At 33.3% G+C, this 16,786-nt stretch overlaps 1 protein-coding gene across 1 annotated transcript; it reads right to left on the bottom strand.

Moving 5' to 3' along the window:
• Window positions 1–974: 974 nt before the first annotated feature.
• LOC146140520 (actin-related protein 2) lies at window positions 975–15,227 on the bottom strand. Its single transcript, XM_083393132.1, has 11 exons — window positions 15,025–15,227; window positions 12,778–12,888; window positions 11,238–11,386; window positions 10,549–10,615; window positions 9,555–9,627; window positions 8,824–8,960; window positions 8,211–8,296; window positions 8,060–8,123; window positions 6,234–6,379; window positions 5,879–6,011; window positions 975–2,528 (listed from the first exon to the last, which is right to left on the bottom strand). Exons 1-11 carry the CDS (start codon window positions 15,070–15,072, stop codon window positions 2,358–2,360), a joined length of 1,185 nt encoding a protein of 394 aa, XP_083249258.1. The 5' UTR covers window positions 15,073–15,227; the 3' UTR covers window positions 975–2,357.
• Window positions 15,228–16,786: the final 1,559 nt, after the last annotated feature.

The following is a 16,786-nucleotide window of genomic DNA, read 5'->3' as shown; positions in this document are numbered from 1 at the left end:
CTAACTCATACGGCCACAGCACACTGGTGTGTTTTGATTCTCACGAGTGCTTGATACTAATTGTGATTTTTATCATACCATCAACCATGGAGTAGGCTACATCTAAATGAAAGTTCTAGAGATTTGAATAATTAAAAAAATAGGCTACACTTAATTGTAATTGACTTTTTGTGGCTTTTTACGAACGGTTTGTGTTTAATTTAAAGTTTTAACTACGGACCCGTAACGAACTTCTCGCGGACCGGCGGTTGCCGACCACGGATTTGGGCAATTGTTTTTATTTTAATTGGACTGATTTTGGACTTATTCTGACTGGTTTAGGTTTGATTCCGTCGTAGATATTCTTCTGCATCTGGTTTTACAATGTCATTCGCCTTATTCCTATGGTATAATACATTATTGCCTTTATAATACATTATTGCCTTTAGGTACCGTTTATGCTTTGACACGCAGGTTAATAACAAAAACCTACTAAATACAGAAATTTCAGCAACTTTGACAGAACAATGAAGAAATGGTGCGTCAGTAAACAATGTCAAAACTATTCTTTCTTGTTGATTATTTTTCGACATTAGCTTGCGAGTTCGTAGTTCTACCGATGAATATATACGTTGATAGGAGCGCGTTTTACAGTTTCTTTTTAGCATCGATCAAGAACATTGGTAACTGAGCGTTTTTTGCGGTACCCAAGTTGAAACCACTGAATTAGAAGATAAAGGAATTTATAATGCGTCAAAACGTTGCGTTGCGCCTTTGGCGAATTTAATGGTAAAACGTGCATTTGACCCTGGACTACCGTGGATATGTACACAACTACACATGTATATATTGTCGTTGAAATATATTTCGTTGGTGTGTCGCCGAATAGTTTTAGCAGTTTTGGTGTGCCCCTACTAAAAAAGAGTTGCGGACCAATGCTCTAAAGTGAAATGCAAAGTTATTTTTTTGTAGAATGTAGACTACAGAAGCAAGAGTCAGTAAGGAATGTCTGGTTATTATTGTTATTATTGGTTTTGGTTAAACTCGATGCTCGACAAGGCGAAATCACAATAAAGAGAAGCAGGCCACGTCAAAAAGAGATATACGGAAAAAAGATAACAAACAGACATGTTTGGATTCATTCTAACCTTGCATAATGGTAAACATAGATGCCGATCAATAGAGAAAGTTTACATGCACTGAATTGAGTAGCGTGACAAACAATATTACAATGTTGACTTATACTAATGTCAACATTATAGATATCAATTAGAAGTGTAATTAATAATCTAATGATAGTTTCGTTTTTGTGTTTCTAAAGTTCTTCGGTAAACTTGATTTTTTAAATAATTAGCCTTCAAACTCGCGTTACGGGAAAACGAGGATAACAACCCCATAAAAGCGTAAAATCCGCACCACAGCACAAGCGTTTCTACGGCTTGCATCTATAGGTCTTCGTAACCTTCAAAAACGCAAACTTACAAATATGGTACTCAACACAGCGACAAAAACAATGGGCGACCAATCAGTTAAATACGTGCAATTAGGATCTATAAATGAAATATTAGATCGCGACTTAATAGATGATTCTCACAAATATATGGACCATATCATACAAGGATTAAATATCAATGAAAAACATAACAATATCTAAATAAGTCCCTAAACATTTTGGTACAGATAAAGCTGGCGGTAACAAACTGTCAATTATATCTTCAAGAGTCGTATGGTAACCAAAACAATTGTTCTGCAGGTTAACAAGCTTCGTCGCAACGACAAAATGGTACAGTGTATCGAACACTCAGGAATGAGTGAATGGAAAGGACAAACGTGAAAGAGATAAATGGGGTTGTCTTGACTCTGCCAGTTAATTACACGCATGTAATTGAATAAAAAGGATAAATCTTTTTTTTGATTGCCAATATTTATAGGAAATTATGTACAAGCACAGCAAAACAACGCCGACAGGAACGTCGGGTCGTGCAGAATAAAAGCAAACAAAATATGAAGACTCAAAGAACGATTATATTTGCCTTGAAATTTGGACTAAAGCTGATCGCGTTAACATATAAAGCAACAGAAGCAGCATGTTCAGTAGAGCCGGGCACTGCATGTTGTTAAGAAATAATAGAATTCAAAGCAGTAAGCTCGAGCGCCACACCTAGCGGCAACAGAAAAAAGTGCGGCTGCCAGTGAGAAAAATGTGTCTATCAAAATCGTTGTTTACAAGAAGATTTTCTAAGAAAATACACAGGAGTAGAATTATCCATTTTTAAGATCGAAAGGTGTCTGTGAACACCGGATGGGCATAAAATGCCTCACTTCGATAGTGGCCGCAGTGCAGCTGTTGTACGGGCCAAGTTTGGGAAGTGCGGGTGTTACGCAACCTTAACACCTAGTTTTTCCAAAACGCGGATACCACACTCTTCGTATTCACTGCGTGTCATCCAGAATGTGTCCTTGTCCTTCATGATGTCTGCAAGAACAGCTCCTCCAAGGAAGACCATGTGCTTTCTACGTGGTGGATCTTCAATACGGATCTTGAATTTCTGATTTTATAACAATACAGTTACAGGGCCAAACAAAGTGAAATATTCAGAACAACGTGATGTGAATACAGCTTAAACTAAATTAAACCGAATTCTGTTAGTTTTTGAAGCCATGTCAACCTACCAGGGCCGGATCCAGGGGGGAGTTGTGTCACCTAAAACAATTTTTTTTTCATGCATAATTGCAAACATTTTTCTTACTTCAATAAACTATCTTTAGGAGCGCATATGTTAGGGCCTTTTTGTTTTGAATATCTAGATAACATAGAGAGTTTAAGGGTCTTAACAGAAATCACAACTTTTGCGAAAATTTTTGCCAAAATATGAACACTAAAACTTGTTTCTAAAAATGTTTTTATTAGACAGTTTGTATGCGTCCATAGGCTAGCAGCGCGGACTCCATCCAAACTACCAATTTTGCTAAATTAAAATAGCTAATGCAATTGTTTTGCTTCATATCAATATAATATGGCTATTTTCTCGTAATTAACACCTCTACATCTTCAAAGCTTAACAAGATTAAACGCATTAAACGATTTTTTGGGGTTGGAGCAAATTTATACGATGGTTTTTGTGGAACTATACAGCTGTTATAGTTGGGTAAATGGCTTTGTTTGTCAAAAAATAAGCTCGATTTAGGATCAATAGGTTACTACAATTTAAATTTAACAAAAGCGAATTTTTTAGGCACGGGTTGACCGAGAACACTAAGTTTTTTTTAGGATACTTGATTTATGACGTCAAGTTATGACCTAAAAATTGTAATGATTTCCCCATAAAAATCCTGGATCTTTTCCTCTCGTTAAGTACAACAATTAATATCTACAGATACATAAAACATGTCATATCGAATGTATTTTTACAGAGGTTATTTTTTATCCAAATAAAGTAAAGTTGAATCCGGTGAACGTTAGGAAAGTTGTTGACACACACTACTGATATATTTGTACAACGCTTGCATTGCAAGTTGCCAGGCAGCATGCTTGAGTTGCGCAGTTAATCTTAAAAACCACATAATATATTAACGTAGTATAAGTTGATATATTACATTTGTACTGTTAAAATACAACAACGAATAGCGATATTTAATGTTAATGCACATATGCCGACTCACAATTTCCCACTAAGCATGTAAAATAGGTCATTTTATATGCAAATTAAGATATATTTAACTTTAAGTGTTCAATAACTAGTACGCATTTTAGGAATGTTCCGTAATGGTCCAATCGACTAATTTTGAACAAAAGGCGGTCATGAATTTACTGTAAACTTCGTTGTATGAGCCGTGCTTTAAACAAGATTAAACAATTTTAGGAAGACTGTTTTTAGTGGCGGTGGCACGCAACAACGATTTGTTTTCTGAACGTAATATTTCCAGCTCGCCGAAAAGTTATGCAATTTAAGTGCAAGTCTTTATCAATTCGCCTATTGTCTTAAGAAACTTACAGTTTTTTATAGCCGAAAATTTTATGTCAAACGACTAGAATTACTTAAACATAGTACTTGCATTTCCCAAAAGTGTTATACAGTATGTGTTAACATTTCAAATAAAATGGCATTACTCAGACACTATAACATTCAGTGGCATCTTAAAACGTTAAGCGAGAGCAAAAGAATTTCGCCTGCGTTATTTTTAGCCTTATTTGGAGGACTTGAAAATAAAACTAGATTTTCAGCGAAACAAAAAAATTAAAAAGCCTAAACACAGTATAGATTTTCGGAGAGCTGTGAAGATAGTTGGCAAATGCTATCAATGAGGCAACATAAAATATATTCGGCAAGAAAACGCTTTGGTGTGACGGCAATTGGCTGCCCAGGAGTAAACTAAAAGACTGTACGCAAAAATTTAGTATGCCCTCAGATTGTTGAATAATGTGTGAAAGTGTAAAAAAGCAAAGCGTCGGTTCTTAACTGATAGGTAGGGCGATTATTTTTTGACCTAAAAAAAGAAATTTTGACCTACAAATTTCAAATTTCGACAAATTTTGATCTAAAAATATATTTTTTTGACAAAATTTTGACTGCCATAATAATATTTCAGATCTCTCTTTTAACCTGGTTATCAGAGACATTTTATATAAACCAAATAAGAAAAGTTGTTGTATCAAATCACCTGAAAATAAGGTTATTTTTAAACCAGCTGACACTTTGCTTCAGTTTGTATGATTAAATAGAAGACTTTGACTGTAGTACAAACTTAACGCCAAGGACACTTCAGTAAACAATATTTGGACCCAAATTTCAACGTTGCATACAAATGTGATGATTTTATAAGGTTGTAAATCAAAATAGATTTGTAAATGATTAGCGATAAGTTGTATAATATAATATGAACTCCTCATAGTTGTAGCACTTAGTGCTGTAACTAAACGGATAAATATTTATTCTGAAAAAGTTTAATTCTGCTTGGACTAAGAACTATAAAACAGCAAGATGAGGACACAAATAATCTAACCACATTAATTAATACTAGTTTGTAAAAAGCAATACTAATACTTGTTATCAGCTTTGGCTGTTAATTTTTAAATTTTTTTGATTTATATTCCTTGCACAGTTTACGATATGCGAAACGGAAACATTTTGGCAATTATAAAAAAAGAAAAATTGTCCAGCTGACCATAGATAACAATGATTATAATGAGGGTTACATCCTGGTATAACTTATGTATGCTAGTTATACTCAAATCAGAATTAACACTGTTACTGCAAAACAAAGCACATGCATTTTTTGTTCAAAATTAAAGTAAAAACTAAATAAAAACAAGCAACAGCCCATGCCAAATCAAATCAAATTATATCTATTATTTTGCAGAGGGCTTACCATGTTCTACACAGATTTTCCAAAATGACAAATGGAGTAACATTGGTTCAGACGAACAGAAAACAAGAAACAAAAGATTTGGTTAAAATTTGTTATCAACATGCAAATTGCCTGCAAGCTGAAGTTTTGATTAGTAAACATATGGGTAGAAATGATATCCTGAGAAGAAAATAAATAAAAAGGCAAGGTTAATAGGTTTTTACAGCACAATAATAATGACTGGGAATTTGGGATGCATGTGGATTAAAACTATACTAATAGTCTGCCAATAAATTATAATTATAGAAAAATTACCACTGTTGATGCAAACCAGTCAATTTACAAACCCATGCAACATGTTGGAAAGATACAAGAGGGCTAACAATGGGATAATTATTTGTTTTTTTAGCACTGATTTAAAAAAATAAAATCACCAAAATACAAATCACACCCCCAAATACTTTACAAATATTTACAATGTCAGTCATTAGATAAAATCATTCCAGCAATAATTACTAATTAACATTCAAGTAATGATATCCAATGTTACCGAGAACTTGGTGTGATCTCCCTTGAGTACATGTTGTAAGTAAAGCTGCTTAATTTCCCGCTCCATTCGTGAGGGGAGACCAGGAAACATTGTGCTGCCACCAGACAAAACGATATGTTTGTAAAATTCACTCCTGAAATTGAATAAATGTACCACTGAGATTGTGAAGGTTGAATAACAAGTAACTTGTTGTTACATGTTGATGTCTTCTCCGATAAATGTAGTAGCATTGTGTATCAATTTACTTTAATAACTATAGCTAATATTTGAAGTGAAATTAGTGACTAAATCCCTTACAAAAACCAACACAATCCCCCACATAATGCAGAACTATACTAAATAAAGTATATTTCACCTAATATCAATATCAGCAGCTTGAATTGTGTTAAAAAGTAATTCCGCTATTCCACATGTTTCAATATTAATAAGATGGGGTTGAAATAGTGCTTCTGGTGCCTCAAATCTTTCACCAGCAACTTTAACAGTACGGCCATCTGGTAACTTAAGATAACAAATTAGGAAGATAAACTCAAAGTAAAGAATAAATTAGTTTATATAAGCATATTTAAAGTTAACTATCAGCCTAACTTTTAAACAAACCTAAACTTAACTTGAAACACTCCAATTAAGTACTGGTTATTTATTCAAGTACATGTATAATATAGAGATAAAAAATAATTTTTGTATACAACTAAACCATAGAATCCGCATGAGTACATACTGCAATCTAGCCATGCTGAAGTAGTATTTATTGACCAATGATAAAGGCATATTCATAGTAGTATACCGAGTACTTTCAAAAAGGCTATAACTGAAATCAGTTGGCCTAATCAGCATTGTGGTGCAAGCAAGACAGACAAGACTAGACTAGAAAAATGTGGTCTGTAGTGAGGTTCGAACTCAAGACCTCTACTAGGGATGTCCGATACTTTATATTTTATATCAATACTTAAAAAGCAAAGATTAAATCCGTTGTAACTTTGTAGATGTAGGTCAAGCAGATCCTTTAGATATTGATTAATGATAATTTGTGCAAAATAACCTGATTTGTGCATAATAACCTGAATGTTACGAAGTATTGGAAGCAACATTCTCATTATTTTCTGTAGACTAATGTCGAATTTATAGTGTGACATAATCTTAACAATTATTTTTCAACACACAATGTGCCTCTGAATTTTATAAACACGTAGTAGGTCAGCCATACAGTTAGTCAAGATCATTTCTATTGTCTGTTAAGATCTTAAGAGATTATTATTATTTTTTTTTTTTTTTTATTATTAGTCAATAACAAAAGTGTGCAAAATAGGAAAAACGCCAGCCTATTTCAACATCTGTGGAGAAAATGTTTTTCCTATTTAAAACAAAAGGTTTCGTCCAAACAGCAGTTTTGCAGATGCAAACATTATATACTACGAATATGCCTTATATACTACATTAAATTATTCTTGAATTGTTATCAATTAGATGACATTTAAATTTTTGTATTGATTTTGAGGGAAAAAAGTATTTTGGTTATTGTTTGACAATTTTATTGTTCAAAATACGTGTAGAAACTTGTAACCGGGTTGTTATTCATGGAGATAAATACATTTAATGCTAATAAAATAAAGTAATATATTGTCAAATATCTCAAACAATAAAGTAATAATTTCGATTTTTTGGATTAAAAAAACTTGCCCCAAAAAAAGAGTCTGTAAAATCCATTGAAGTCATTGTCTCTGAATATTATAAAAATGTCTAGCATGCCACTTCATATAATTAGTCAGTGAGATCTTTAAAGCTAAGTGTTCTTTTTAAATTCAGATCCTAATAGCTTTTCTTCAAAATTTTTAAATGAAATCGTTTTGATCGTTTTTCTATATATTGTTGTTTACAGACATGTAAAAACTGGTGAGCTGGTGTCTACAAAAATTGGCATAATTTAATGCTCAAAAACTAAAGTCATAAAGCATATTTGTTGTTGCTAGTTAAAGAGTCATATATTTAAAAAAAATTACTTTAGATTTTACAAATTTTTAGTATTACCCCTTGGCATTGGATATCCCTACCAATCCAATATTATCGAACATCCCTAACCTCGTCAATACTAGGCTTGTCAGTCCACTTAGATACACAGGGTCAGTGGGGCCTGGTAGAGAACAAGTTAGCACCGCTGTCTGCTGCATTATGTTTGCTTACCTGGTAAGATTCAACAAGATATGTAGTTTCAAGTGCCAATTTCTGCTCCTGTTCAGTATCATATCTAAAAGTTGAATAGTTTATAAAAAAAAAAATTATTGATTTTGCAAGTAATGGATTTGTTTAATAATTAAATGATTCACAAACTTACGCAACGTAGCAGTGTTTTTCTTTCAACATACGAACGGTTTCAAAATCAGCAGATTGGTTAAAGACATAACCACGCAGCAATAAAAGCTAAAAACAGTTGGCCTAGTAAATACTGAGAAACGTAAATAAAAACTATTGTAAACAGATTAACTAAGCAGGAGTACTTAAGTACTAGTTTAAAACGCTCCTGGACACTAGGGGTCAAATCGAATACTTAAACCCTGAATAAAGATTCTTTACCAACAGCAACGTTTGTGGAATGGTGCATCACTGGTAACTTATTTTCAGAAATAATAGCAGAAAATGTGCTGACCTGAGCTGGGCCTAAAACCACATTATCATACCCAATGCATTCTGTTGATGCAAGGGTATTGCATTCAAAGCAATTTTTTTAAACCAATAAATTTAGTGAAATACAAAGCACTAAACAAAATCAAATAGAATTATTCCATTTGCTTTAAAGCAGTGTTTCTCAAACCTTTCTTTTTTGGCAGCCCATAAACTAAACATAAAAAAGTCCAAGCCTAATTAATATGAGGCACATCTTTGCAAGTTCTAGTAATGCATATTAGTCATTAATGACAAACAAAATAAAAAATTGTCATTTCTTGTACCTTTATCAAATATCTGGTAATATCCCGTCCGGCAACATCTAATCGTCGAGTAAGATGAGGAAGGGAAAATCCCTCATATACAGGGCAAATATGGGAAACACCATCACCAATATCAACAACTATTCCTGTCAGTAGACCTGAGGAAAAAGAAATGGTATTGGTCTATATGCTTACCAATTAATTACATGATTGTAAAACAAGCTATACAATACATGCATGGTGTTGCAAAATCACCAATAGTTTGGGTGTCCGGGGGATTTTTCTCTGTATCGTTATTCGTTCGGGTTGGCTGATCAGCATGTGTGTTTGACAATTAAAAACAATAAATCAAGCAGTTTTCGTTTTTTCTCGCTAAAAACGTTGAGTTAGGCGCAGCTGCTGCCTGCGCTAATATCCAAAGTTGGTTAAAGTCTGAAAGACGTGCTTGGATTTTAGCTGACTTGGCACACAGGACACAGCCCAGCTAATTAAATAACACCCGGGAAAACGATCTTCGTTTAGTATTGCAGGTGGCTACGCCCCTGGTGTCAGGTGAAAAGAATCACCATTCACATAGGTGGAACAAATAATTATTTGTGGTAATACATGTATCAAGTCTACATAATCCCAATTAAAAAAGAGAAATCCGAAGTCCCTTATAATACAAACTTTCTACAACCAATCAAGAAGGTTGAATCAGAATCAATTTTGTTTCTCAAAAATGTTTGAAACTCAATTCAACATATAAATACCTTGGGCATAAAGAGTCAAAACGGCCTGAACAGCAATGTAGCAACCGTCGAATTGGTACTTCTCAAACATTTTCTGAAAGAAGGAAATTTGAAATCTATAACCCAACAGCTACAAATGAAACACATTTTAATAACACTGGCAGACAATTTTTTTTACATTACAAGATCGAGTCTTTTAGGATATTTTTAGGCCCTGTGATAAGCTGCCTTACTTAAACTATGTAGATGTAGCAGACATATTATCTTTACCAGTCGTTGTCACTGAAAACTAAATTTGGTAAAAAAATAAAAAATAGAATGGCAATTTTTGCTGAGTGAGGCTGGTGTTAGCAAAAGCTTAGAATAAAAGTGCAGTTTTACAAGTAACAACTTTATTTTTGTGATAACCTAATTAATCATTTTGCTGATAGATTCTTCTCTTCCATAGCTAACTGTTCACTCTATCTCTTTCACTCTATTGCCTGAGTTTTAAAACTTCCTGCCATAGTGTCTCAAATTACTATTCTGTTTATGGCAAGACACGAGTGATAAGTTCCACCCTGGATTGCCCTTTCTGATTCTGTATTGGGCCACCTGCTGATCCTCTCTCCTCCCAGGGATTGAATATCACAGTGTGTGACAACCACCCTGATTAAACCTCCACCTTATCTTAATGGCAAATTAACTGGATTTGAAAATTGCATCAATTTTAACCTTCATCAAATGGTAGTCTGAACGCCTTTGGATGACTATATTAACCATTTTCATTTTTAAATATCTCAAAAACATATAGGAAAAAATGAAGTTCTTTTTAGGCTCTGGGGCTCGGAAATATCCCAAAATGGCTTTAATTTGTTGTTCCAAAAACTGTGTTGACCTGTGTGCATGTTTGGAACAGATCTATATTATTAAGATGTTATTTTATCATGGTTTTTAACAATACTAATAAAATATATTTGTGTATTTAAAGTTTATATTTTTAAATGTAAGCTATGACAACAGTTAAAAAACAAACCTCTATGATTTTCTCGCGATTTTTAGTAGGATTCATTGGAGGTTCGGTCAAAAGAACTCTTGATTGCCTTAATATAACAGCAATTTTTTTACATAAAGTCTAAAAATAACACATCATTATTTTTATGATTCAAGTTAAGAATTTCATTGTTTAATAAAATGAAACTGAAATTTATGGTGGCAAAATAAATGCAGACAAAACTAGTTAAGTATATAGACTGTACCAGCAATTACTAACTAAAAATTATCGGTTTAAAATTTAATTATTGTCAGTTACACGATCAGCATGCTATTATGCTTTAACTATTTTTAATTGAAACAGTTATACATGAAAATTTGCGCCTTTGGTGTAACTCTTAGGTCTCTAATTTTCTTGTGAATTCACTTGTTTATTGTCTAAAAATGGCAAGCTTTATATGGGCTAACACAGCATTTAAGTTTAGAAATGAAACCGAAAAACCCGAAGAATTTGGGACCAAAATGCTTGTCACCAGAATATAGGTGATTCAATTTGTCCATAGCAGCATAAACAAATAAGCCAAATTGTATATGCCCTGAAACTGAAAGGCAGGTTAACTTATTGGAAAGGACAGAATTTGGAGGCATTTTTAGCAGTCACTTGAGTGCTAATTTTTACTCAATACCCAACCTGAAAAGACAGTCTTGAATTTCACAGTTTCACTAATTTACCTTGGATCAATGTCCAGCTTTTCTGGCCCAAATGTGTAGTCCCAAAGATGTTCCATATCTTCCCAGTTGCGAACAATTCCATTTTCAATCGGATAATTAACTTCTAGCTGTGATCGTAGTTTGCTTGCATCATCACCTATCATTAAATCCTATGAAAACATTTAACAATATTTATTGCAAGTCAATTTAATATTAGTCACATCAATATTCACTAAACAGCTTATTTTGTAGTACAGCACTTGTTACGGCAACTTAAAATGTCCACACTAATCGTTTAAATGTAGGAAAAACACAAGAGAATTTTTCTGTACAAAATAATGTTTTCTTTTTTCTATGGTTGGCAAGCCTGTCAAATACGGTCAATTGACAGCACTTTATTTAACCGGTCAAATACTCATATTGAATTCAAATGTTGTAAATTTTTTAAAAGTTGTTTTTTGATTTAAACTTGATTGTAACTTTTTTAAAGAATTCAAAAATGGTAGGGTTTACCTGATGCAAACAAATGTTCTATGGTAATAACTAAGTGTTTGTAACAGGGCTGCGGAGTCGTAGTCGGACTCTGGACTCGAGGAGTCGGTTTGTTTTTGCTGGAGTCGGATTTGGGACTCGAGTAAGACCTTGTAAAACTACCAGAGTCCGACATGCACATGTGCAGTAACAAATTTTAAAACTGATATGGCTGCCAAATGGAAATTGTAAAGGTGGAATATTTTCCAGCCATGTATTGTGAGTGAATGAATTACACGACACCCCTATAAGTGAATTGCTGAATATCCACGTTATTTTAGTTACGTAAATTGGTGAAATACAAGCTGTAGAGAAGCTCGGGACTCAACAAAATCGCACATTTGACTGGAGTCGGACTCGGGTTTATATTTTTGGCCGGAGTCGGATTCGGACTCAGGTTATTTTTAACCGACTCCGCAGCCCTGGTTTGTAATAGCAAAGTATATTTATTTTGTTTAATATGATGAATCGCGTTTGTCATAAAAGGAAACACTAGTTGGGGTATACCAAAATCTTAGGCTACTTAGAAATTTAGAAGAACCAAATCCCTCGTCTCCAGTGGACCCTGGTGATAATTTAGAAAATTCACATAGTCACAAAAGTTGTCACAAAAAAGTTCAAGATGGGCATGGTTTTGCAAAAATTTTTATTGATAGTCAAAAATAATTGTTTTTGTTTTACAAACCAGTGTACTTGAGCCAAAACGTTCATATATTTATTTAAAGCTAAAATCAGGGTTTATTTTTAACTTCAATTGCATTATGATAGTGTGTATAGTATTTGACCTATTTGACGAGTATTTGACCGGTCAATTGACTGGATTTTATTTGACTGGTCAAATGCCCAACCCTACTTTTTTCATAAATAGCAAAACATTAGAAAATTTAAAACTAACATTGCCTGTGTTATACATTTCATAATTAAAAAAAAAACTTGACCCGTTGCAACACCTTTCTTACACAATAAAAAATTGTAGTTCAAGCAAAAATAACAATGCCATAAAATTGCTATAAATCTACGATTATTTTACCTTTATTTCAATGTCTCCTGCCTTTGTAGTTGATCTTAGAATTGGTCTACCAACTAGGGCAGGAAATATGTGAGCTGGAAAATTTGATCCAGCCCATCCGCATTTTACGAACTAAAAAATACAATTAAATTATTATTTATAGCTAGGGATGTTCAAAGTAGAATCCCAAGGTATTCTAGAATAATAGGTTTTGAATCTAAAATATTGAATCCAGAATAGCGAATCCTAGTATATTTTTATTAAATTATTTAACCCAGATGTTGTTTGGGGAAGGGATTAATCTTAATCTACCCTACATGGCCCACAATCACAGCAATAAATTGCCCAAACAATTTGCTGACATGTGTACATTATAATAAAAAAAAAATCTCCCATATGTTTAACATTCTTAACAACTGTAATTAGGGATGTTCAAAGTAGAATCCCACAGTATTCTAGAATAATAGGTTTCGAATCTAGAATTACGAATCCAGAATAGCGAATCCTAGTATATTTTTATTAAATTATCTGACCTTGGCTTTGTTTGGGGAAGGGATTAATCTTACTCTACCCCACAGGGCCCACAATCACAGCAATAAATCGCCCAAACAATTTGCTAACATGTGTACATTATAATAAAAAAATCTCCCATATGTTTAACATTCTTAACAACTGTCATTTGAAGCAGTTCTGTAAACTGTATTATGTCAACTGTCCAGGTTGTTGCCAAAACTTATATTTTTGCCAATAGTGAGTACAATGAAACACTGCACACAGAAGTCTTAAGCAATTCTGTCCTGTTTTTTAAGGCATTGTTGGGTTTTAGTGCCTCTTTTTTGACTAACATGATCTGTTATGCAGTCAAATAATATACTGCAAAGAATACAAAGTGACTATTGGCATAACGAATTCTTGACAATTACGCTGTGCATAACTGCATAACCTCGCTGAATATTCGCCTAAAGTTGACCTTAAGTAACCCTATAGCGCGTTTTGTAGATGGCCAGCACGTTTTACAACGTAATATTACTTTTGTAACTTAACGCATTTAGGGAAATTGCAAACTCCACACCTGACATTACACGTTCGTCACTCGCCCAATAATGCTTGATTGACACTTAATTATTAGACGAACGTTATCGCGAAGTAATTGGTCGCCCGAAAAAACGCTGACACTGCACTACCTGATTACACTTAAAGCAAGCATAAATTGGTCCAACTTACCACACGCGTTTGTACAATTAGGCGCAACAATTGGCGCAAAAAAAAACATTATATCGATTCCAATAACCCCATATAAACGGCAGAATTGGATTCGATATTCTACTTTGAACATCCCTATTTATAGCAGGGGTCACCAAAACAATGCCCACAAGCTGCATTCGGTGCCAGGGGCATACCAGAGGTTACTTTCAAGCAATTTGTGAAAATCTACTATGGCCCATAACATGACACCCTACTACATTTCAGAAATTGTGCCTGTTAAAACTTAACCTAAAACGGAATGATGAATGGTCCGAATGGTCGGAATGCTCACAGTATTATTATTAAATATAATAACACTTAACCCACCTTCCCACAAACGCTAACCCCCACCCTAACCCTGTGCGTTGGTTTAATAATTGTTTTAACGGGGTAACACTTAAATTAGTGAGTGTTTCAACCATTCCGACCATTTATCATTCCGTAAATTAGTATTAACCATCAGGCCCTGACAGAGTGTAAATATTTGGGCGCTCTTTCACTTATGTACGTGAAAATTAATAAAAATTTTTTTTTTCAAATGCCGCATACCACAACGTATATTGTTTGGGTTAGGGTGCGGGTTAGCGTTTTGTTGAGGGTGGGTCAAGTTATTATTATTAATAAACATAATATTACTTGACCCACCCTCACCTTAACCCAAACAATATGCGTTGTGGTATGCGGTATTATTTTGTTTTGTTTTTTGCATAACTTTTCACGTACATAAGTGAAAGAGCGTCAATATTTGTTACACTATGACAGAAGCTCAGATCAACCTGCATTATAAATGAAAAAATTGCAATATTTAAAACAATGAGAGATACCCAAGATTGAAATCTTTAGGAGTATTAGTTGCAAAATATTTTAGCAGCTAAAGTTGCTGAAGTTGACAGTTTTTTAACATATTAAATATTTCTTAAGAAGTAAATAATCACTAAAGAAAGGGAGATGTTTATGCAGCTTATAATGCTTCTTTAGTCTATTTCACAACACACACAAACACAAAATATATATTGTACTAACCCCAGTTCCATTATCACATACAACTACTTTTCTTCCTTGACTATCCATGTATCCCGATAATATTGTCCTTAACAGAGTATTGGAGAATAGTACTGTATTCAGTACACCAGTTTAACCGTAAAACGCTAATTAATATAATTATTATTCAGAAAAATTTGACATAATAAAATGAAAAATATTTAAATATACTGCATTAAAACTTGTATAATTAACTATGTTGCAAAATAAGTATCCTAACCCAACCCAGGCCTAACGCAAGAAGTGTTGCAGTTCACCATCCGGTCCAGCAGGGTACCATAGAAGGTAAAACTTTACAAGCGATTTGTATTTAAAATGCATTAAAACCAAAAACTTTTTTTTGAACACAAAATAGATTTACAGTTTAGTCATTCATAAGGTTTTGCTGATTTTAGTAATCAAATTAAAATGGATTTTCTACTGTACAGGAAATATAAAATGTTGTAGTTATTTGAACTTTAACCTCGCGCTATCCGGTTCCTTTCTCGCTAGGTGACGTAAAAGAAGAAACATTTTTTGCATTTTATTTAAAATTAATTTAAAACAAGTAAATTTTTAAAAAAAATTAACATATTGTAAACATAGTTTAAATAATATTAGAATTATAATAATCGTCTTTATTAAAAAAAAATATTTTTTTTATTTTGACAAGAGTATAAAGTTCTTATAATTATTTTAATGACATATTTATAAAATATAATTTAAAAAAGGGACAAAATATTACTGCTGTTATTCTTAAATAAAACGGATTTGTAAAAAAATATTTACGATTTTAGCTTACAAAGACCTTAAGTGTGAAAACAACGTATTGATAAGCCATTTTACAAATACATAGTTTAAAAACAACATATTGATAAGCCATGCGAAATGTTTCACCAATATGTCCAAAGCCCTGCAAAAACGCGTTAGAAAATTAAACTTTTAAATACTTTGTTCGCCATGTTAAGAAGTCGTCATTATGTGATTGTTAATTAGGGCGATATCAACCTAAAATAACATAACATTACCGTGTAAAGTAAAACCTATCGTGGAGTTTCAATTTGCTGGTTAAAACTTAGGTCAAATTCAGTCTGCATTCTGTGGCAAGTGCACACCCCATATTTTTTAAAAGCAAGCTGTGTGCACACCTAAAATTTTAAAAGGTTGAATTGTGCTAGATTACCAAACTTCAGGTGTGCATAAAACCTTGATTGCACACCTCAGAATTTTGTGCTGCACACCCGAGATCTCGGTCTGAAGTGCCATGAAATGCAGAGGGTCAAATGGCCTTGCGTTACGGAGGTGAAAAATCCTAAGAATAAGTGAATATGCATGTCAATAATAAAATGGGCGCTGGCCTGGAAGCCTATACCAGGCTACCACAGCTTTAAAACAAATATTAAAAAATATTGGGGTTAAGGTGATAGTTAATGTTTGGGAATATTAATTTTTATAATAATTTTAATTAAAAAACATTTAATATGCTTACCCACACCCTACCCCAAATAATGTGTGTTGTGTTACACTTTTAGTCAGACGTCGTAGACTTGTTTTGTAACCTTGTTTAGGTTAATTCAAATCTTATATATATGCCATTTGAGTTTGTCTACTTTTTGTTGTGCTCATTTTACTCTGATGACCCTTGAAAATAATATTGTTTAGATAATGCATACGTTATAAAAGCATTTTTAACCTCTCCAATTGATTATCATGCTGGCAATTGTCTGTTTCCAAATTTAGCTTTATTTTGGGTCCTTGTAAATAA

The sequence above is a fragment of the Ascidiella aspersa genome, chromosome 6 (assembly GCF_963924565.1).
Source record: "Ascidiella aspersa chromosome 6, kaAscAspe10.2, whole genome shotgun sequence".
Classification (NCBI taxonomy): Eukaryota; Metazoa; Chordata; class Ascidiacea; order Phlebobranchia; family Ascidiidae; genus Ascidiella; species Ascidiella aspersa.
The sequence above is the reverse complement of the archived record's forward strand: the minus strand, read 5'-3'. Positions and strand labels throughout refer to the sequence as shown.

Bases quoted from the DNA above. Each gene is read 5' to 3' on its own strand.
- LOC146140520 (XM_083393132.1), bottom strand. From the start codon at position 15,072: ATGGATAGTCAAGGAAGAAAAGTAGTTGTATGTGATAATGGAACTGGG. The intron at 10,616-11,237 runs GTAAATTAGTGA...TGTTATATTAAG, and splicing joins AAGCTGGACATTGATCCAAG to GCAATCAAGAGTTCTTTTGA. The intron at 2,529-5,878 runs GTAACATTGGAT...TTATAAAATCAG, and splicing joins GAGATCACACCAAGTTCTCG to AAATTCAAGATCCGTATTGA.